At 60.0% G+C, this 20,750-nt stretch overlaps 1 protein-coding gene across 7 annotated transcripts in view; it reads left to right on the top strand.

Annotated features, from left to right (window-relative positions):
• The window catches only part of ABCB9 (ATP binding cassette subfamily B member 9), a 39,703-nt gene extending 21,013 nt beyond the window's left edge, over window positions 1–18,690 (top strand). For 6 of the 7 annotated variants that reach the window (XM_079762412.1, XM_079762411.1, XM_079762414.1 and 3 more), the window contains 10 exons: window positions 1,716–1,830; window positions 2,303–2,433; window positions 3,428–3,633; window positions 5,841–6,038; window positions 7,195–7,323; window positions 8,437–8,625; window positions 9,087–9,260; window positions 12,591–12,750; window positions 14,539–14,675; window positions 17,617–18,690. In XM_079762412.1, coding sequence (XP_079618538.1) covers window positions 1,716–1,830; window positions 2,303–2,433; window positions 3,428–3,633; window positions 5,841–6,038; window positions 7,195–7,323; window positions 8,437–8,625; window positions 9,087–9,260; window positions 12,591–12,750; window positions 14,539–14,675; window positions 17,617–17,874 — 1,697 coding nt within the window. In that variant the 3' untranslated portion in view covers window positions 17,875–18,690. The remainder of the gene's footprint in view (window positions 1–1,715; window positions 1,831–2,302; window positions 2,434–3,427; window positions 3,634–5,840; window positions 6,039–7,194; window positions 7,324–8,436; window positions 8,626–9,086; window positions 9,261–12,590; window positions 12,751–14,538; window positions 14,676–17,616) is intronic. The other variant, XM_079762415.1, reaches the window with a different exon arrangement.
• Window positions 18,691–20,750: the final 2,060 nt, after the last annotated feature.

Below are 20,750 nucleotides of genomic sequence, written 5' to 3'. Positions count from 1 at the left end.
ATTATTGGGAGGCGTTTGAGACTTAAAAGAGACGAGGGAGCAGATGTGTGGGGTGACGGTGCTCCAGGCAGGAACAGCCTGGACAAAGGTCCTGAGGCAGGAAGGTCCTGGTTGTTAAAGGGACAGCAAAGAGGCCCGCGTAGCTGGAGCAGGGAGTGAGGGGGAGAGTGGAAGATGAAGTCGGGTCAGGCCCAGGGGCCCGAAGGTGCAGGGCGCCGTGGCCACCGTAAGGACTTTGACCGTTATCCTGGATGCGATGGGAGCCGTTGGACTGTTTTGAGATGAGGGGCGACAAGGTTTTATTTCGGTTTCACCAGCTCCCGCTGTCCACCGAGTGGAGAGGCTGATGGGAGTGAGGGCGGAGCAGGGAGAACCAGTTTTGCTGCTGAGGGGGCCCAGGCCAAGTCGGCAGCTTGGACACGGCGGGGCAGTAGGGGCAGTAAAAATGGTCGGATTCTGGAAATGTTCTGAAGGCAGAGCCGAGGGGCTCGCTGACTGGAGAGTTCCGTGGGGTTCTTGTGCAGATTGGACAAGGGGGTTTGCCCAGCACGGCGCCCGCCCCCGGTAAGGGCTCGGGGAGCACATGTGGTTATCACTGGCATTCACTGGTGCTGGCTGCGGTCCGCTGCGGCTGGAGATCCGTGGTGGTTCTCCCCGGTGGGTGAGCTGAGGCAGAACTCCACAGCGGCAGCTGGAGACTCCGTGGCGGCTGCCACCTTATGGTCCCTGTCCCACCACCAGCAGAGGGCGCCAGAACCCCACAGAAGGCCTCACGGTCCCACCCGAGCCAGCGAGCCAGTCCTGTAGAGCTGCCCAGGATTCATTCACTGACCTTTATTGAGCGCCTGCTGTATGCCCAGCCCCGAGCCAGGCTGTGGCCTCTGGAAAGACCTGCCATGAAGCCAGGGGACCCAGCCTGGTCTGACCATGCTCCACTCCCTGTCCATCATTCCCATAGTATGCGAGTGGGCCTCCGAATTTGGGGGAGGGAAGGGACGAGGAAAGACAACCCCCTACACACACACACATTGGAAGCTGGTTTGGATTTGTGTCCTGGCCCTTCCTCTTAATTGCCGTGTGACTTCTGGCAAATTACCCAGTCCCTCTGAGTCTCCCATTCCAGCTCTGTGACATCCCCGCTCCCCACATCCACCCAGGGTTGTTGTGAGGATACAAGACAAATGGGTAGGAAATAATCGGTAAACTAAAGTACCCCACCGAGAGCGGGGGGGGGGGGGGGCAGTTCCCAGCCAGGATACCAGCATCGCCGAGGCTCTAGAATGCAGACTCTGAACCCCGCCAGCAAGAAAGCAGTGAGCTTTGACGTCCCTGAGCCTGAGCGAGCGCCATCTCAGCTCCTGAGCGTCACTTTCCTCAGCTGTAAGGTGGGGTGACAGCGGCCACCCTCAGAGTCTGCACGGAGGGAATGCAATGCCGCCTGGCCTCCGTGGCTCTGTGATTCCGTGGCTCTGTGGCTCTGTGATTCCGTGGCCCCGTGGCTCCGTGGCTGGTGCCTGGTAGCTGTGATTAAGCCTCACGCACTCGGTTAAGATTGAAGTCCCCGTGCCTCCCGTGGCTCTTCTCTGAAAAGTGGGGGCATTCGACATGTACGGCCCCCCAGCCCCCGCCATGGGGAGAGGAGAGTTTGTGGGGGGCTCAGGAGGAAGGGTGCGGGCTCCCCGCTGCAGACGCCCCCTGAGCCCCGTCTCCCGCAGGAGAGACGTTCCTGCCCTACTACACCGGCCGCGCCATCGACGGCATCGTCATCCAGAAGAGCATGGAGCAGTTCAGCACGGCCATCGTGGTCATGTGCCTGCTGGCCCTTGGCAGGTAGCCCTCCCGCCACGCCGCCCCAGGCCACAGCAGGGGGCAGAGGTCGGGCAGTTCCTGGGGGGGCGGGTGGGGAATGAGCCAGAGGGGCCCCAGGAATGCTGCTGGTGGGCCCGTCCCTCAGCTGGTCACCATAGTAACCAACAACTGAATGGCTCAGCACCCATGGCCATGTGGTCGAGCCACACCCTCCTCCAGGGCTCCCCGTCTGGTTTTCCAGGGCCAGCCTTGTGCGCCCTTGAGGGGTCCGGCTGGCGAAGTCGGGTCCTTGCCCCCAGTAAACACAGCCCCCTCTTCGCTCTCACCTTGGGGGCTCCTGTTGGGGATGGAGCCCTGGGAGTGGGGTCAGGGTTGGGCCCTGCCCCACCCCCGCCCCGCGAGTGGCCGGGCCTGCCAGCAGTAGGGGGGCGGCGGGTGGGTCAGTTGCCGGAAGGACGGCGTGCCATGTATAACATCTCTTATCTGCAATTAGCTCATTTGCCGCAGGTATTCGGGGCGGCATTTTTACCCTCATATTTGCCAGACTGAACATTCGCCTCCGGAACTGCCTCTTCCGCTCCCTGGTGTCTCAGGAGACAAGCTTCTTTGACGAGAATCGCACAGGTGGGCTGCCCCGCCGGGCCGGGGGGCCTGGGGCCGGGCTCAGCCGGGTGGGCTGCCTCGGGGGCCGGGGGCCTGGGGCCGGGCTCAGCCGGGTGGGCTGCCCCGCCGGGCCGGGGCGGGGGGGGGCCTGGAGCCGGGCTCAGCCGGGTGGGCTGCCTCGGGGGCCTCGGGGGCCTGGGGCCGGGCTCAGCTGGGTGGGCTTGCCTCCTGCTGAGAAAGCAGACCGGCACGTCTGTGGTCTCGGCGATGCTGGCTTTTCCCGCCGCCCAGTTCCGGGTGGAATCGTCCCGGGAGGCAGGCTCAGGCCCCCGGGAGCTGGCCTGCTGGCTGAGGCTTTGGTGTGAGCTGTGGCCACTGTAGGACCCCGGCCAGGCCACCCGAGATCCCTGCGGCAGCCAAGGCCTGGCTTCCCACTACTACCCACGCCTACGGCCTAAAGGGCCCAGACCCTCGGGGGTGAGTGAGGTGGGGGTGCGGGGCAGAGCAGTGCAGCGTCCGGCCCAGATCACCGTCTCTGAGACTGACCGGCCCACGACCAAGACCTGGTTCCACGGCTCGCTAACAACCTCTGGGCCTCTGTATTCTCATCTCTAAAATGGGAACAATAGGAGTGGCCACCCCGTGGGGTTGTGAAGCCCTCAGCCCGGCCACTGGTACAAGGCCTCCGCTCCTTCCTCCGCAGCACAGCTTGTTATTTCTGTGTCTGAGGGAAGCGGGGAGTCACCCCCTCTCCTGGGACGGGAGAGGCACGGGTTTGACTGGCAGTGCGTGTGCCCCCGAGTCTCAGTCCCTCCTCTGTGCTATGGGTCTGACGGCACAAAATGCTGGTGGCAAGGGCTGGGCTCAGAGCAGCCCTCGAGGGGGCATCGACTCATCTTCCCGCCCCCCCTACCCCCCGCCCTGCTCCCAGACTCCCCGGCGCCTGCCCTCAGTGTCCCCGCCCCAGCCCACGGTGGCTCCCTGGCCTGAGCGGTGCTGACTGCCTGTGTTGCAGGCGACCTCATCTCCCGCCTCACCTCGGACACCACCATGGTCAGCGACCTGGTCTCGCAGAACATCAACGTGTTCCTGCGGAACGCGGTCAAGATCACGGGCGTGGTGGTCTTCATGTTCAGCCTCTCGTGGCAGCTCTCCCTGGTCACCTTCATGGGCTTCCCCATCATCATGATGGTGTCCGACATCTACGGCAAGTACTACAAGGTAGGCGGCGGCGGCGGCTCCGGGGTGGCCCCGGAAGGGCTCCCGGGCCCCGGTGGGGCGAGCGAAGGACTTGTCAGCCAGTAAATATTTAACGAGCACCCACGATGTCCCAGGCACCAACACGCATCGGTGAGCGGATGCAGCCCACCCTCAGGGAGCTTATAGTCTAGTGGGAGGCACCCAGGGTACGTGACAGCCATCATAATAACAGGCAATGTGGTGACAGATGGTGAGTGCTCAGGAGAACGGCGAAGTGAGGAGAGAGGGGCTGGGGGCAGCTACAGCTTTAAATAGTCTTTCTGAGAAGGTGACATCTGAGTCAAGAGTCAGCCATCTCGCCTGGCCGCATGGCTCAGTGGTGAGTGTCGACCTGTGAACCGGGAGGTCACAGTTCGATTCCCGGTCAGGGCACATGCCCGGGTTGCGGGCTCCATCCCCAGTGTGGGGCGTGCAGGAGGCAGCTGATCAATGATGCTCTCTCATCATTGCTGCTTCTATCTCTCTCTCCCCCTCTCCTTTACTCTCAGACATCAATAAAAATAAATATTAAAAAGAGAGAGTCGGCCATCTGAGGGCACGGCCTGTGCAAAGGCCCTGGGGTGGGAGCGTGCATCTGAGGAGCCGCAGGGCGGCTGGAGCGTGAGGGAGGGAGAGAGAGGGAAATGAGGGCCGGGAGGGGCTGGGCCAGACGCGTGGGCCTCGGTGAGGACTCCGGTTCTCGCTCGGAGTGCAAAGGTCGCTCTCTTTCTGTAGAGCATCGGTGCCTGTGGGGGAGTGAGGCCCTCGCCCACGCTGCAGGTATGGGCAGGCGGCGGTCCCTTCCCGCCGGCCCTTGGCACTGCCTCTGCCAGGAGGGTGGGCTTGGGGGCCAGGCTCCTGGCTCCCGCTCCTCTGCTTCCCACCTTGGTGGGTGCCCCGAGCCCTCAGGGACCCAGGCTGGGTTCAGACAGCAGCAGAGGGCCCTGCCCCAGGGACCCAGGCCTGAGCGGGCGGGGCTCTCCTGAGCAGAGGGCTCTGACCCAGATCAGCTCGCAGGAACCCCTGGCGTCTGGGACCCGAGGCCAGCTCCACCGTGAGTCCGTTCCCCGGAACCCACGTCACCCGGGAGGGCCCTGGCGCCCGCCGTTCTGGGTCATCTCGCCTGCGGTTCTGGGTCGCGGCCTCCCTGTTTCCCTCGCTGAGTAGAAAAAGTAAATACACCCGGTGGTTGGAGCTGGAGCCAGCTGCTTCCTGCGCTCCCCACCCCGCCCTTCCTGCCTCCCCGCCTGCCCCAGCCCCTAGGACAGGGCTGGCACCCCCGCCGCCCAGCCGCTTGCCTGCCTCCGTGCACACCTCAGGCCTCGCCCAAGTTCAGTCCGCGGAGCCTCAAGGACGCTCTTTGTCTGTGGCCTTCTCCCCGTACCTGAATGTGCTGAGTACAGCCTCCGAGTCAGCGCCACAAGCCACACGCACCGCCCACAGCCGGACGTGACTCGGGCACCGCCGGCCAGCGCTGATACACTGCAGGGTTCCGACCGCTGGGCGTGACTCAGAGGTCACGCGACAGGCCCGTGCGGGGTCCCGGCTGGGTTGAGAAGCCCCGTGTGGTGACTCTTGCAAAGCCCGAGCAGCCCTGCCCAGGGTCGCCTCCCAGAACCCCCGCGGGCAGCAGCTTGGGGGTCATGCACCTGGGACTGCGTCTCAGCCATCTGTCCCCTCCGCACACGACGGGCAGTTCTGGAACCGCTGTGCCCACCCTCAGGCTCTCACACGATTCACTGTATGTTGATGATGTCAATGGCGCCTCCCATATTTTAAAAAATATGTATTTTTATTGATTTCAGAGAGGGAGGGAGAGGGAGAGAGAGGTAGAAACATAGAAAACCAATGAGAGAAAAATCATTGATCGGCTGCCTCCTGCACACCCCCTGCTGGGGATTGAACTCGAAACCCAGACATGTGCCCTGACCTTGACCTCCTGGTTCCTGGTTCCTGGTTCGATGCTCAGCCACTGAGCCCGCCGGCCGGCCGGGCCGCAGTCTGTTCTCTAGGTCCATCCAATCAGGCTGGAAGGTGCGGGGAGAGGGATCTCGGTCTTACCCTTCCGTCCCAGGACGCCCTGCAGAGCCCTCGCACCAACTAAGGGTAGAGATTCCTGGGGCTCTGGTCGGGAGTGACAGTGTCTGTGTGGGGTCTCCTCCCCGCCCCCCACCCCACCCCGTCCACAGAGGCTCTCCAAGGAGGTCCAGAACGCCCTGGCCCGAGCCAGCAACACGGCCGAGGAGACCATCAGTGCCATGAAGACCGTCCGCAGCTTCGCCAACGAGGAGGAGGAGGCGGAGGTGTACTCGCAGAAGCTGCAGCAGGTGTACAAGCTGAACAGGAAGGAGGCGGCCGCCTACACGTACTACGTCTGGGGCAGCGGGGTACGTGCCCCTGGCCCCGGGCAGGTCGACCATGGGGACGGACGGACGGACGCGAAGATAGGGGTCCCTTGCTCGGGACGTTAGCTGGGTCCCTGCAGGGGTGGCAGGCCATTTGCAGGTGACTTTCCCCATCCCTGCTCTCTGCCTGTGCACGAGGCGCTTTCCAGGAAGGAACACAGCCTCCGGGTGATGTCCCCACGGGGATCTCGCTGCCCCTGCCCGTGGGGTCCAGGGCCGAGCTCTCTTCTCAGCTGGGGGAGCACCCTGCCAAGGCCGGAGTCACCCCAAGGCCAGCCGGGGCCCAGCCTAAGCCCCTTTCTGGCAGGACCGAGGCCACCACTAGCCAGGCCCGGTAGAGAGTCTGGCTCACTTCCAGGGATGGGGGTCACAGCCCCTCCCTGGGCGATGGGGGCACCTGGACCCTGTCCTGTCTGCGGCCACATCTGGACGGCGGGCTCATCGGGAAACAGCGGGGCTAGGGAAGATGAGGGTTTGGGGTTCGGGGGAAGGAGGAGCTGATGTCCAGCCAGGAAGGGAAGGGCCTGAAACTCAGCTCAGCCGAGCCTCCCCGAGGTAGGGTGCCCGTGGGGCTTGAATGGGTGGTCAGGGCTGCTATCTCCACTCCTCCCCCAGAAACGGCCCCAGGCACTGGGCGGGGCGGGGGGTGGGGGCAAGGGTAAGGGTGCTGGGACACAGCTCCTTCTTTGGGGACCCTGTTGGGGGTGAGGAAACACAGACCTCACTGCCCTGCGCGGCCTGGCTCGCTACGTGACCCTGGCCAGTGGACTCAGCCTCTCGGATCCTGGCTCTTCCCAGTGAGGACGAGGACCGACGGCTCCCGCTTGGCCGAGCTGAGGGTTGGGGTCTGGTGTGTGTGCCAGGAACTCACAAAGAAAGCCCTGTTCTCCGCCGGGCCCACGGCCAGCCCCAGCTGGGGACCTTTGCAGGGAAAACTCCACGGGGGGAGCGGGGAGGGCGTGAGTGACAGGCGGGCACCAGCCTGTGGGAGGGCACTGCTGGCTGGGGTTCAGCGTAGGGGGGAGTGCAGGGCCCACGGCACCCCTCACCGCCCCCTGCAGCCTGGGGCTGGGGAATGGGGCCCTGGGAAGTGTGAGCCAAGCCTCCCGTGGCCAACGCCCCTCCTCTCTGCCCCCAGCTCACGCTGCTGGTGGTCCAGGTCAGCATCCTCTACTACGGGGGCCACCTCGTCATCTCGGGGCAGATGACCAGCGGCAACCTCATCTCCTTCATCATCTACGAGTTCGTCCTGGGAGACTGTATGGAGGTGAGGGGCCAGCTTGGGGTCGGGGTGCAGCAGGGAGAGAGGGCTGTGTGACCTGGGGGAAGTCCCTTGAGGTCTCTGTGCCTCAGTTTCCTCCTCAGCACAAAGGAGATAATGGTAGCATATCCAAAGCACCCCACAAACTGTGTCATTATTATTTACATTTATGTGTGTGTGTATACACTGAGTGGCCAGATTATTATGATCTCTGAATGCATAATAATCTGGCCACTCAGTGTATATCCTATATAATATAAGGCTAATATGCAAATTGTCCCCTCGACCAGGAGTTCGACCAGCAGGCAGGCCAGGCAACTGCCCATGTCCCCTCCCGCTGGCCAGGCTGGCCAGACCCCATCCATGCACGAATTCATGCACCGGGCCTCATATATATATATATATATACACACACACTGAGTGGCCAGATTATTATGCGTTCAGAGATCATAATAATCTGGCCACTCAGTGTGTATAAAAGTATATTATTATTGATTTCAGAGAAGAAGGGAGAGGGAGAGAGAGATAGAAACATCAATGATGAGAGAGAATCATTGCACTCCCCACACTGGGGATCGAGCCCGCAACCTGGGCACGTGCCCTTGACTGGAATCGAACCCGGAATGCTTCAGTCCGAAGGCCGATGCTCTATCCACTGAGCCAAACCAGCCAGGGCTCAGTGTATATATTTTTTAAAAAGTTTTTTTTTTACCCAAGGAGATGTATAGCATAAATTAAGACCCCCCTTTTTTAATTGAAATTTTCCTGACGCTGAGGCAGCTGAAGGAGGAAGGTTCCATTCCCGGCCCGCCACATCCTGGCGGTTTGGCCCCTTTAACTTCTCTGCTTCCCTTTCCTCCTCTGGGGGTGGTCACACCCGCCCCGCGGCCGGCGCTGACGTTCCGCCGAAAGCCTGGCTCCTCACGTATCAGTATCGTTACTCCTGTCCGCATTTGCCCTTGTCATGAACTAGCAGGGGGGCCTCCCCGAGCCCCTCCCGGATGGATGCTGTGTCCTTGCTCTTCTCTCGCGCCCCCTTCATCTCCTGGCACCGTGGGCGGGTGGGGGTGTCCCAGGAGCGGGGTCCGCGGGACAGGACGCGTCTCCTCCCCCCCGCAGTCCGTGGGCTCCGTCTACAGCGGCCTGATGCAAGGAGTGGGGGCCGCCGAGAAGGTCTTCGAGTTCATTGACCGGCAGCCAACCATGGTGCACGATGGGAACTTGGCCCCTGACCACGTGGAGGGCCGCGTGGACTTTGAGAACGTGACCTTCACCTACCGCACTCGGCCCCACACCAAAGTCCTGCAGGTGAGGCGGGGGCCCGGGGAGTGGCACAGGCCTGCCCCAATCATCCTTTCCCGCACCCCGTCTCTCACGCCTCCCCCACACCAGGCCTCCGGGCCTCGGCAGTGCGGCCAGGAGTACGCGAGGCAGAGTCCCTGCGCCCCTGCGGTTTGGGCTCTAGTCAGGGAGGACTGAGCATTCGCAGAAGGGTGGTGTGATAGGAGTCATGCAGGGATGATGCAACACAACAGTCAAGGAGGGCTTCTCGGAGGAGGTGACATTTGAGCTGAAACCTGAACAAGATGCAGGAGCCAGTCCAGGTTGCTCTCTGCAGAAAGAACATTCCAGGCAGAGGAGACAACTATGAAAGTGCTGCCAGGTCCTGGGGAGGAGAGCATTCCGGGCGCCCGCGGTGCCCAACCATGGCACAGGGGCGCGAGCACCTGAGCCAGGGGCCCCACGCCACGTCTGCGTGTTCCTTGCAGGACGTCTCCTTCAGCCTGTCCCCAGGAAAGGTGACGGCGCTCGTGGGGCCCTCGGGCAGCGGGAAGAGCTCCTGCGTCCACATCCTGGAGAACTTCTACCCCCTGGAGGGGGGCCGCGTGCTGCTGGACGGGAAGCCCATCAGCGCCTACGACCACAAGTTCCTGCACCGCGTGGTAGGTGGTGGGTCTGCTGCCCCCTCCGCCCTCCCTGGGTCCCAGCTGCTTTCTCGTGAGCAGAGAGGCGACGGGTGCAGCTCAAGGACTAATCACCAACGTAACACTGCCCAGGGCAAGACTAGGACACCCTGCCCTCCAGAGGGCCCCTTGGAGCAACACCTCACCACCTTTAGGATCATAATTGTCTTTCTTTTTTCCAAACACAAGCGAAAGTTTATTTAGAAAACCACAGAGGCCCTGGCCAGCGTGGCACAGTGGTTGAGCATTGACCTATGAAGCAGGAGGTCAGGGTTTGATTCCCAGTCAGGGCACATGTCCAGGTTATGAGCTCGAGCCCCAGTGGGGGGTGTGCAAAAGGCAGCTGATCTATATTGAAGTTTCATTAATGTTTCTATCTCTCTATCCTGCTCCTTTCCTCTCTAAAAATCAATAAAAACGTATTTATTAAAAAGAAGAAGAAGAAGAAAGCCACCCAGGTAGGAAAAGTGAGCCAGCTGGGCTGCGTGGGCTCAGGAAACAAGTTACGGCGGCAGCAGAAGGGCCCTTGGAGCTGAGAGAGGGAGGGGCCGGGATCACAGCGCGTGCATTCATCCGTGTCTTGCTTCTTCCCTCGACGCTAAGGGGAGTCATCAGATTGAGGCTCTGGTTGTAGTTCATTCATTATGGTGGCTGGATGATAATCCATGTGTCAACATGTCACAATCGGTTTCTGCATTCTGCCTTTAGAGGATATTGGGGTTATTTCCTGGTTTGACTGATACCAGCAGCGCTGACGTGGACAGCCGTGTCCGGGTCCCGGTGCACACAGGCATGCCGTCCCTCGTTCCTGCCACTGGGCTGGTCGTACCCCTTCACACCCACCAGCAGTGGCGAGAGTCCCAGGGTCCCACACTGACCTCGCCTCCAGCCCTTCACGGAGGCTGTGGTGACCCCGCTGTGCCTGACGCTGTGCTGACATACAGCAGGCACGCCCTGCACGAGAAACACCCACTGTCCAGGACGCACCGTGTACATCACCAACATACACTAGGTCACGGGCGGGCCTGCGGTGGGCACAGAGGCCCTGGATGGTGGCAGGGGCCATCGGTCGTGGAGGCTGCCCACCCGTGTGCACAGAGCCTGGGGTGGGTGGCTGAGGAGTGGTCTCAGGCGTGTGGCCACCAGCTGCTGCCCGCCGGCGCTGTGGCCGGGTCCCTGGGCAGAGCTGTTCAGGTCTGCAGGGGCGGCTACGCCAGACACGCGACATCCTGGTCCATCCTCGATCGCTGCCCTCTGGTGGGTGGGTAGAGGGGCTCGTGGCGGCCTTTGCATTTTTCTGATGACATCCGGGTATTCACCACTTGGATTTCCTCCTTTGTGAATACCTTTTCTTTCCTTTAAATTTAACATCTTAATTCTCATAAATCCCAAACAATAAAGTACAACCGTCTAACCACAGTCCCGATTATTCGGGAAGTTTTGTAATTCGGTCACGGGCGACCCCTCCCACCTCACCTTTCCCGTTCCACCCCGTGGGCGCAGCCGGTGCTCGCAGCTTAGCGAACGGCCCTTCCGGCCTGCTTCCCGTCCGTTTGCGAATATCTCGATGGGTAAAGGCCCACGTGTAGTTTTTTAAAGAAAAATAGACTCTGCCGTGTGTGTGCAGGACAATTTGATTTTATGGGCACACTGTAATTATTTAATCCCCAATTTATGGACAACTACATTTTTAAATTATTTTATTGTGCTATTTACAATGTTGCAATGCTATCCTCCATACTATCATTTTTTTAATGATAGACACATACTTCTTTATATATATATATATATATATATATATATATATATATATATATATATATATATATTTGTTTATTTCAGAGAGGAAGGGAGAGGGAAAGAGGGATAGAAACATCAATGATGAGAGAGAATCACTGATTGGCTGCCTTCTACACACCTCCTACTGGGGACCAAGCCCGCAACCCAGGCATGTGCCCTTGGCTGGAATCGACCAGGGACCCTTCAGTCTGCAGGCCTATGCTCTATCCACTGAGCCAAACCAGCTAGGGCTCATTTTAAATATATATATAGATTTTTTTTTTTTAATTTCAGAGAGGAAGGGAGAGGGAAAGAGAGATAGAAACATCAATGATGAGAGAGAATCATTGATCTGCTGCTTCCTGCACGTCCTTCACTGGGGATCGAGCCCACACCCCAGGCGTGTGCCCTGACCGGGAATCATAGGTCAACGCTCAACCGCTGAGCCACGCCGGCCGGGCCATGCTATCGCTTTTGTGGACCAAATTCCTAAACGAGGACCGTGAGGCGGCAGCTGCTGGAAGGGAGGGAGGTCTGCGGCCGCGGCGTGCTGCCCCCTCCTCCCGGCAGGAACAGGCTCAGCACAGAGCTGCTCTCTGCCTTCTTCCCCTCTTTCTCCCAGGGCAGCGCAGACAGCGCAGCAGACAGCGCACTCGTGAGCTTGGCTTAGCCCAGAGCGGCAAGCTCCACGGCCCCAGGCTGTGGGTCCCGGGAGGCCCAGGCTGTGCAGAAGGCAGACTCCATGGTTGGGAAGGAAGAGAGGCAGCTGGGTGCAGAGCCAGGGCAGGCCCTGGTCAGATTTCAGACCCGAGACCCCTGGCGTCAGCCAGCTGGCCGGGCCGGGGAGGCTGCTGGTGACAGCTGGCTGCAAGGTCCCGGCTTCTCAGGCCCTCTCCCTCCCCTCCTCCTCCTCCTCCTCCTCCTCCTCCTCCCCCTCCTCCTCCTCCTTATCCCCCCTCCTCCTCCTTGTCCCCCCCCTCCTCCTCCTCCTCCTTGTCCCCCCTCCTCCTCTTTCTCGTCTTCCTCCTCCCTCTCCTCCTCCTCCCCCTCCTCCTTGTCCCCCCTTCTTCTCTTCCTCCTCCTCCTCCCTCCTCCTCCTCCTCCTCCTCCTCCTCTTTGTCCCCCCCTCCTCCTCCTTGTCCCCCCTCCTCCTTGTCCCCCCCTCCTCCTCTTCCTCCTCTTCCTCCTCCCTCTCCTCCTCCTCCTCCTTGTCCCCCCTCCTCCTTGTCCCCCCTCCTCCCCCTCCTTCTCCTCCCCCTCCTCCTCCTTGTCCCCCCTCCTCCTCCTCTTCCTCGTCTTCCTCCTCCCCCTCCTCCCCCTCCTCCTCCTCCTCCTCCTCCTCCTGCTCCTTGTCCCCCCTCCTCCTCCTCCTCCTCCTGCTCCTTGTCCCCCCCCTCTCCTCCTCCTCCTCCCCCCTCCTCCTCCTCCTTGTCCCCCCTCCTCCTTGTCCCCCCTCCTCCTCCTCTTCCTCGTCTTCCTCCTCTCTCTCCTCCTCTTCCTCCTCCCTCTCCTCCTCCTCCTCTTTTGCAGATCTCCCTGGTGAGCCAGGAGCCGGTGCTGTTCGCCCGCTCTATCACGGAGAACATCTCCTACGGCCTGCCCACCGTGCCCTTCGAGATGGTGGTGGAGGCTGCGCAGAAGGCGAACGCCCACGGCTTCATCATGGAGCTCCAGGACGGCTACAATACAGGTACCCCCACTGGGCGGGGCTCCCCCGGGGCGTGACCCCTGAGCTACCCAGGGCCCCTGCCAGCTGTCTTTATTATTGCAGGTGAGATTCACATCCATACGTGCCACCACTTTCTTTTTTAAAAAAATATGTTTTTATTTATTTTAGAGAGGAAGGGAGAGGGGGAGAGAGAGATAGAAACATCATTGATGAGAGAGAATCGGCTGCCCCCTGCACTGGGGATCAAGCCCGCAACCCAGGCCTGTGCCCTGAATGGGAATCGAGCTCTGATCTCCTGGCTCATAGGTCAACACTCAACCACTGAGCCATGCCAGCCGGGCATAGTGTTTTTTTAAAATTCTGTATTGGTTTCTGGTTGTTCCTAGTATTCTTTAATGATCCTTTGCATTTTTCTGTGATGTCAGTTGTAACTTCTCTTTCGCTTCTGATTTTATTTATTTGGGCTCACTCTCTTTTTTTCTTTATGAGTCTGGCTAAAGGGTTATCAATTTTGTTTATCTTTTCCAAGAACTACCTCTTAATGTCATTGACCTTGTCTGTTTTTTTTTTTTAAATTTTTAAATATATTTTATTGATTTTTTACAAAGAGGAAGGGAGAGAGATAGAGAGTTAGAAACATCGATGAGAGAGAAACATTGATCAGCTGCCCTCCTGCACACCCCCTACTGGGGATGTGCCTGCAACCAAGGTACATGCCCTTGACCGGGATCGAACCTGGGACCCTTCAGTCTGCAGGCCAAAGCTCTATCCACTGAGCCAAACCGGTTTCGGCTGTTGTTGTTTTTTAAGTTTCCATTTCGTTTATTTCCACTCCGATCTTTATTATTTCCTTCTTTCTACTTCCTTTGGATTTTGTGTTCTTTTTTTTTAAACAGCTGCATAGTATTCCGGTGTATGAGTTTTATAATATTTTACTTAATACGTAATTTATTCCGTTTCCTATTGATGGACACCTGAGTAGGTTTTTTGGTCCTTGTGGGCTTTTTGCAATAATGTGCTGTGGATCTCGCATAACCTGCGCCTGCGCCCTGGGCCTGGGCACGCTGCTCTCTGGGGGGTTCGCTGACAGGAGGGTTGTGCACTGTAGTTGGGACTCACACACCTGCTCAGTACCAACTGATAGACAGAGACGTGTGCCCTGCAGCCTCATTACTGGAGCGATAGGGGTCCCCCAGGAAGATGGGGGGGGGCGGTGCCTGTTTCCCCACGGCCACACCAGCACAGTGGTCTAGCAAACATTTGGATTTTTGCCAAATTGATGGGTGAAAATTATTATCTTGGTACCATTTGCATGCCATCGGAATTTGCCTGCCTCTCACGAACAGGAGGGAGAGCACCCTTTTGTGAGTTTGTGTGTTTGTTTGTTTGTTTTGTTTTTTTGTTCATCTTCACCCAAGGATATTTTTCCATTGATTTTTAGAGAGAGATAGAGAGACAGAGAGAAACATCGATGTGAGAGAAACACATCAATTGGTTGCCTCATGCAGGAGCCCCGACCAGGGCCCGGGCTAGGGAGGAGCCTGCAACTGAGGCACGTGCCCTTGACTGGAATCGAACCCAGGATCTTTTGGTCCACAGGCCGACGCTCTATCCACTGAGCCAAACTGGCGAGGGCCCTTTTGTGAGTTTGAATTGCTGGTGGTCCCAGCCGGTGGCCCTGTCACCACCCTTTTCCCGGAGAGTGTGGTCCCGCGGCAGCAGGGGAAGCGGAGGCCCGGCCTTCCCACTCACCCGCAGGGCTGCCTGGCCTCACCTCCGCCCGCCTGTCCCTGTGCCTCTGCCACACAGAGACGGGGGAGAAGGGCGCCCAGCTGTCGGGGGGCCAGAAGCAGCGGGTGGCCATGGCCCGGGCCCTGGTGCGGAAGCCGCCCGTGCTCATCCTGGATGAAGCCACCAGTGCCCTGGACGCGGAGAGCGAGTTCCTGGTGAGTTGCGGGGGTGGGGTGGGGGTGGGGGTGCGGGCGATGCTAGGAAGGGCTTGCGGGTGCCCAGGGGCTCCCCCAGACCATCAGCTTCCTAGACTGGGGCATTTCTTTTTTTGTTTCGTTTTTGTTTAATGTTTATATTTATTTTTAGAGAGAGAGGAATGGAGAGGGAGAGAGAGAGAAACATGGATGTGAGAGAGAAACCGATCGGCTGCCTCCTGCACGCCCCCTCCGGGGATGGAGGCCACAGCTCAGGCGTGTGCTCTGACCCAGATCGAACCGGGGACCTGTCCGTGTGGGGGACAACACCCAGCCACCTGGGCCACACCAGCCAGGGCCATTTCGGTTTTGAGAGCCCCATGTACTTGACCCTCATCTCCCCATGGGTCAGTTAATTTGTTAAGCCAGTATTTCTTTATTTTTTTAATCCTCACCTGAGGATATTTTTCCATTGATTTTTAGAGAGAGTGGAAAGGAGGAGAGACAGAGAGAGAGAAACATCCATGTGAGAGAAACACATCAATTGGTTGCCTCCTGCATGCGCCCCAGCCATGGCTGGGGATCGAGTCTGCACCCGGAGTATGTGCCCTTGACCAGAATCGAACCTGGGACCCCTCAGTCCAGGAGCCAACGCTCTATCCACTGAGCCAAACCGGCGAGGGCCGGGCCGGTATTCACTGTGCTCCTCCCGGGCGTCAGGCACCGAGCCAGGCACTGGGGTTACAGTGGCGGACTGACCGGCCGGCCAAACACCCGGGCCCCCATGGTGTTTCCATTTGGGGGGGGGGGGCGCGAGACAGATACTAAACAAGGACCCAGCATGAGTTCAGCCTGTGGCCCAGGCTCCGTAGAAAACGAAACAGTCACGTGACCCAGAGACCGGGAGGGGTCACCGTTGTCAAAGAGAAACTGCCGGGCGTTAGCTAAGGGGGAGACACAGATCTCATTCCGCGACTCCGTCCGCAGGGAAGAGCCGGGCTCCAGGGAAAGCCCACAAAGGGCTGGTCAGTGTGGGTGCGGTCAGGCCAGCGGGGTCTGCCGCCGGCAGCTGTCGAAACTGGGATCCTGTCCTCCCACGGAGACCGGGGACCGAGGCCCTGTCCACCCTCCGGTCCTTGAGAAAGACGCTCCTGGGGTTAGGGTGCGCCCAGACGCATCTCAGGGGCACCGGGCACGTGTGCGAGTGCCGTCCTTCGCAGTGACGGCTCTGAGAGTGCAGCTTCGGACGGAGCCGACGGCCCCGAGTCGGCCGAGCCCGCAGCTAGGACCAGGGTCCTCGGGTACCACTTGAGCCGGGACCCGAAAGGAAAGGAGGGAGCCGGGGCAGTTCTGGGGTGAGCATCCCGGGAAGAGGGGCCGCAGGTGCAAAGGCTGGAGCAGGTTCACAGCCGAGCCCAAAGGCCAGTGTGTCGCCTTAGCCCCGTGGTCGGCAAACCGCGGCTCGCGAGCCACGTGCGGCTCTTTGGCCCCTTGAGTGTTCTAACGCCACTTCTTCAAAATAGACTCGCCAGGCCGAAAACCGACTTCTGCGCATGGGCCACGAAGTTTCAATCGCACTGTACGTGCGCGCCCGCACGTGGTATTTTGTGGAAGAGCCACACTCAAGGGGCCAAAGAGCCGCATGTGGCTCGCGAGCCGCGGTTTGCCGACCACTACCCTAGCTGGTTTGATTCAGTGCATAGAGCATCAGTGGACTGAAGGGTCCCGGGTTCGATTCTGATCAAGGGCACATGCCCGGGTTGTGGGTTCGGTCCCTACTGGGGGCATGAGGGAGGCAGCTGATCAACGATTCTCTCTCATCATTGATGTTTCTATCTCTCTCTCCCTCTCCCTTCCTCTCTGAAATCAATAAAAATAAAGAAGAAGAAGAAGAAGAAAAGGCCAGTGTGTCTGGTGGGTGAGGTGAGGACAGAGTCAGAGGGAGATGCCAGCGCCATAGTCAAGAGTTCACACTTTGAAAAAAAATTAATAGTCTGCCCAGCGTGGCTCAGTGGTTTCACATCGACCTATGAACCAGGAGGTCACGGTTCAATCCCCGGTCAGGGCACATGCCAGGGTTGCGGGCTCGATTCCCAATAGGGGATGTGCAGGAAGCAGCCGATCCATGATTCTCTCTCATCATTGATGTTTCTATCTCTTTCTCCCCCTCCCTTCCTCTCTCTGCTATCAATTTTTTAAAATAACATATTTTTAAAAAAATTAATAGATTTGATATTTTAGAGCAGTTTTAAGTCTCAAGAAAATTGAGCAGAAAATACAGAGAATTCCCATATTATTGTGGCACATTTGTTACAATTGGCAAGCCAATATTAGTGCATTATTACTGACTAGGGTCCGTGGTTTTGCATTGGAGATCTATGGATTCTATGGATTTTGTGTTGTGGATTTTGACAAATGGAGAACGTTGTGTGTCCACCATCACGGACACGGAGTTTGGGTTTTATCCTAAGTGGGACAGGAAGCCAGCGGAGGGCTTGGAGCTGGAGTTCAGTGTGGGGAACGGAACAGGGGCCGGGACGCGGTGGAGGTGGAGGGACGGGGCAGAGCGAGATAACTGGGGAGACAGCGGCCACAGCACTCCCTCTGAGTTGGATTCGGGCCACGAGGGAGGTTGAGGAGCGGAGGGGGATGGTGCCCTTGGCATGAGCTCTGGGGCGGATGTTGAGACCACCCACCAAGGCCGAGGTCGGAGGTCGGAGCAGGAAGGCCAGGTGGGGCCCACCTGTCACTCACCGGCTCCCCCTGCTGCTGGGCGCTGAGCCTGTCCCCGGGAACAGAAGCCCAGAAGCAGGTCTTAACCAAGTCCTGGCTTCACAGAGGAACCCAGCTCAGGAGGAGGTGGTAGAGCTGGGTGGGGCGGTCGGGGTCCGGGGAGGAGGAGGGAGGAGGCGGTGGTGGGTGGCCGGCCGCCTGCCCCGCCAGCCGCCTCCTGTCTCCCCAGATCCAGCGCGCCATCCACGGCACCCTGCAGCAGCACACGGTGCTCATCATCGCGCACCGCCTGAGCACGGTGGAGCGGGCGCACCGCATCGTGGTGCTGGACAAGGGCCGCGTGGTGCAGCAGGGCACCCACCAGCAGCTGCTGGCCCAGGGCGGCCTCTACGCCAAGCTGGTGCAGCGGCAGATGCTGGGGCTCGAGCCCGCCCCGGACTGCTCGGCCGGCCACAGCGAGCCGGGCGGCGGCAGCCACAAGGCCTGACCGTCCGCCCTGCCTGTCCCGTGGGGCAGAGGCCCCGCGCCCACCTGTCAGACATGCCCACGGAGGGCGGCCCTCGGGGCCCAGGCCCACGGCCCCGGCGGGCGGCCGGCCACGCCCCGTGTCACTGCTTCCTGCTTCTCGTCCTGGTCCCCGTGGTCCCGGCCACCGCCAGCCCCAGGCGGCCAGCCGCTCCCTCCCATCCGGGCGGTGCGGCCGCCGCGGGGTCTCTTCACACCAGGATCTCACCCGGGATGTCACTGCCTGGTTGGATGGGCCCCGGTCAACTCCCAGGTTTCAAAAACAGTCTCTCACTGGGCGTCGTGGTGGGCAAGGTCACTGAGATGTTCTAGAAACTTCTGAGCCAGGAATGAGTGACCTTGCTCATAGCCGGGGGGAGGTCAGCGGGGAGCTGGGCCTCTACCCTTTGCCCCCGTCTCTCCCTCTTCCCAGCTTCGTGAGTCAGGCCCAGGGCGGGTGGGAGGATGCCCGCCCCCTGCCCAGTCCTGCCCGTCTCACTGTGAGCCACTGCGAACCTTAACTGGGGGAGTGAGGGGCTGGCCAGGCCTGGCGAAGCCTCGGGTGACCCCAGCCCAGCACCCAGCTTTAGCCCCTCCCCCACCCCCCACCGCTGGCCGCCCCCACCTGCCCCCACCTGCCCCCACCTGCCCCTCTGCTGCTCCCAGGCCCTTTGCTGTTTGGGAGGCCTGTTCTCTGCCCTGATCAGCGGATGGGACGGGGGCAAAGTCCAGGGTCTGGCTTTGCAGGGAGGTTGCAAAATGTTGGGAGAACCCAGTCAATAAAGTGTACTACCTCTGACCTCTGACCCCTGACCCCTGACCTCTTCCTGGGGCATCTGCCCCATTTCCTGGTTAGGTCTGTCCATCAGACCCAGCTCTCCTCCGGGCCCTGCCTGGGGTAGTTGTGGAGAGACTTTGGGGGTCCTGGGCCCCCGCCCCCCCCCCCCCCCCCCGGTGTCTGGGCGCCCCCAGGACCTCCAGTGCTGACATTCAATCCCTGTCTGTCTCCACGGGGCTGGGCTGGGTAATGGAGACCTGTCTCCTCTGAGTCCCCGAGGCTCCTGAGCCTCCCAGGGAGGCCGAGACCCAGCGCTACCTCCTGCCCTTTTCCGTCGGGGACCGGGCCCCGCGCCCTCGCCAGCCCCTGGAGCTGCGGGACGGCGGTCAGGTCCCTCTGCTCCCTTGTCCATCATCTTCCTCTGGCTGCTGAGAACCCTCCCGCCGCCTCTCAGCGCTTCAAACGCCAACACCTCCCGGGGCACGGGCCCGGCTCCCTCTCGGCCTCAGCGTTGGTCCTCGTTGCTCTGCCCCAGCCACACCGGCCTTCTTCCTTCTGGTCCTGAGCAAGCGTCGCTCGTTCTCGCCTCTGAGCCGTCACACTGGCTGTTCCTTCTGCCCCACACACTGTTCCTTCCCCTCGGTTCCCGACGGGTTCCTTCTCACTCCTCTCTCAGCCTCCGGCCCCGCAGGAAGGCCGGCTCGCAGATGTCAGGACGTTTCCAGGGGAGTCGGAAATTTCCATTCCACTATGAGATCAGCGGCTTTTTATAGATGGGCTCAAGCTATTTTTACAAAACCAAGGGTCGCTAAACCACACCTCCAGGCGGTGTTCGGCCGAGTCACCAGCTGCAGCCTGTACGTCGGTCCGGTCCTGCCGTCTGCCCATCTCTTCGCCCCGCCCGTCCCCTCCCGGGCTGGCAATTCCAGGTTCTCCTCCCTGTCCCATGCCAGCGTCAGCTCCAGACCCCCAATGTGCAAACCTGAACCCCGGGTGGTTCCAGAGACCACGCTAGCCCCCTCCCCATTAGAAGGCAGATCAGATTTTTTCATGCCGGGGTGGCCACGTAGGCTTACGGTTGTGAGTGGCATTCTTTTGAATGAACAGAGCTACTGTCTCATCGTAACCTGCATGTTTTTCCATAAGGAACCACTTTTTCCAGACTTCCGCCCACCCTGTTCTTCTGGAGTAATTCCAGACTGACAGCCCAGCCCCAGCGTAAGCCAGAGGTGTCCTGCAGCTGCACCTTCACCCAGCTGCCCCTACGTTAGCATCTCACGTGGCCCAGGGACATTCGTCCCGGCCCTGGCGACCACTGGCAACGAGACCCCACGCTCCTGTTGTATTTCTGCAACCTTTCTTTTCTTGTTGTTCATTTTTAAAAAAAATACTTTTATTGATTTCAGAGAGGAAGGGAGAGGGAGAGAGATAGAAACATCAATGATGAGAGAGAATCATTGATCAGCTGCCTCCTGTACGCCGCCTACTGGGGATCGAGCCCACAACCGGGAATCGAACCGTGACCTCCTGGTTCATAGGTCAATGCTCAACCACTGAGCCACACCGGCCGGGCTTGACTTTCTCTGTCAGGATGAATGTAGCAGATCTGGCTGCCTTCCTCGGTCCTAGGCACCGTGCCAGGCAATCACTGTAGTCAGAGCACGGCCGGGGGGTGGGGGGATGGGCTGTGGGGACCCCGAGCAGACTCAGCCCTGGTGTGAGGACCCAGGGGCAGGGAGGGACAGAACAGCCTCACGGTGTGCAGCCCACGCAGGTGCGCGGGGCCCGCGCTCAGAAGGGCCTGATGCTTAATGCTTAACGCCCTGCAGCTGCCGCCGCCTGCAAGTTCTTCCTGAGGTTTGCAGAGGCCTCCGCGGTTTCATTCTGCACCGGGCCCTGCAAACTGTGTAGCCGGTCCTGGGTAGTGGTCTCAGCTGGAGACAGGGGCCTGGGGAAGCTGTGTCTTTGGCATCTGGGGAGGGGGCTTAGAGAGTTCTAGAACCAGCACTCTGGCCCCCACCCCCAGGTCCTCACCCTGGCCCTTCCTCAGGTCATGCCCTCCCCTTCCCCTCCCCCTCCCT

This window comes from Cnephaeus nilssonii, assembly GCF_951640355.1.
Source record: "Cnephaeus nilssonii genome assembly, chromosome: 22".
In the NCBI taxonomy this organism is placed as follows: Eukaryota; Metazoa; Chordata; class Mammalia; order Chiroptera; family Vespertilionidae; genus Cnephaeus; species Cnephaeus nilssonii.
This window is presented reverse-complemented; position numbering and strand designations above follow the sequence as displayed.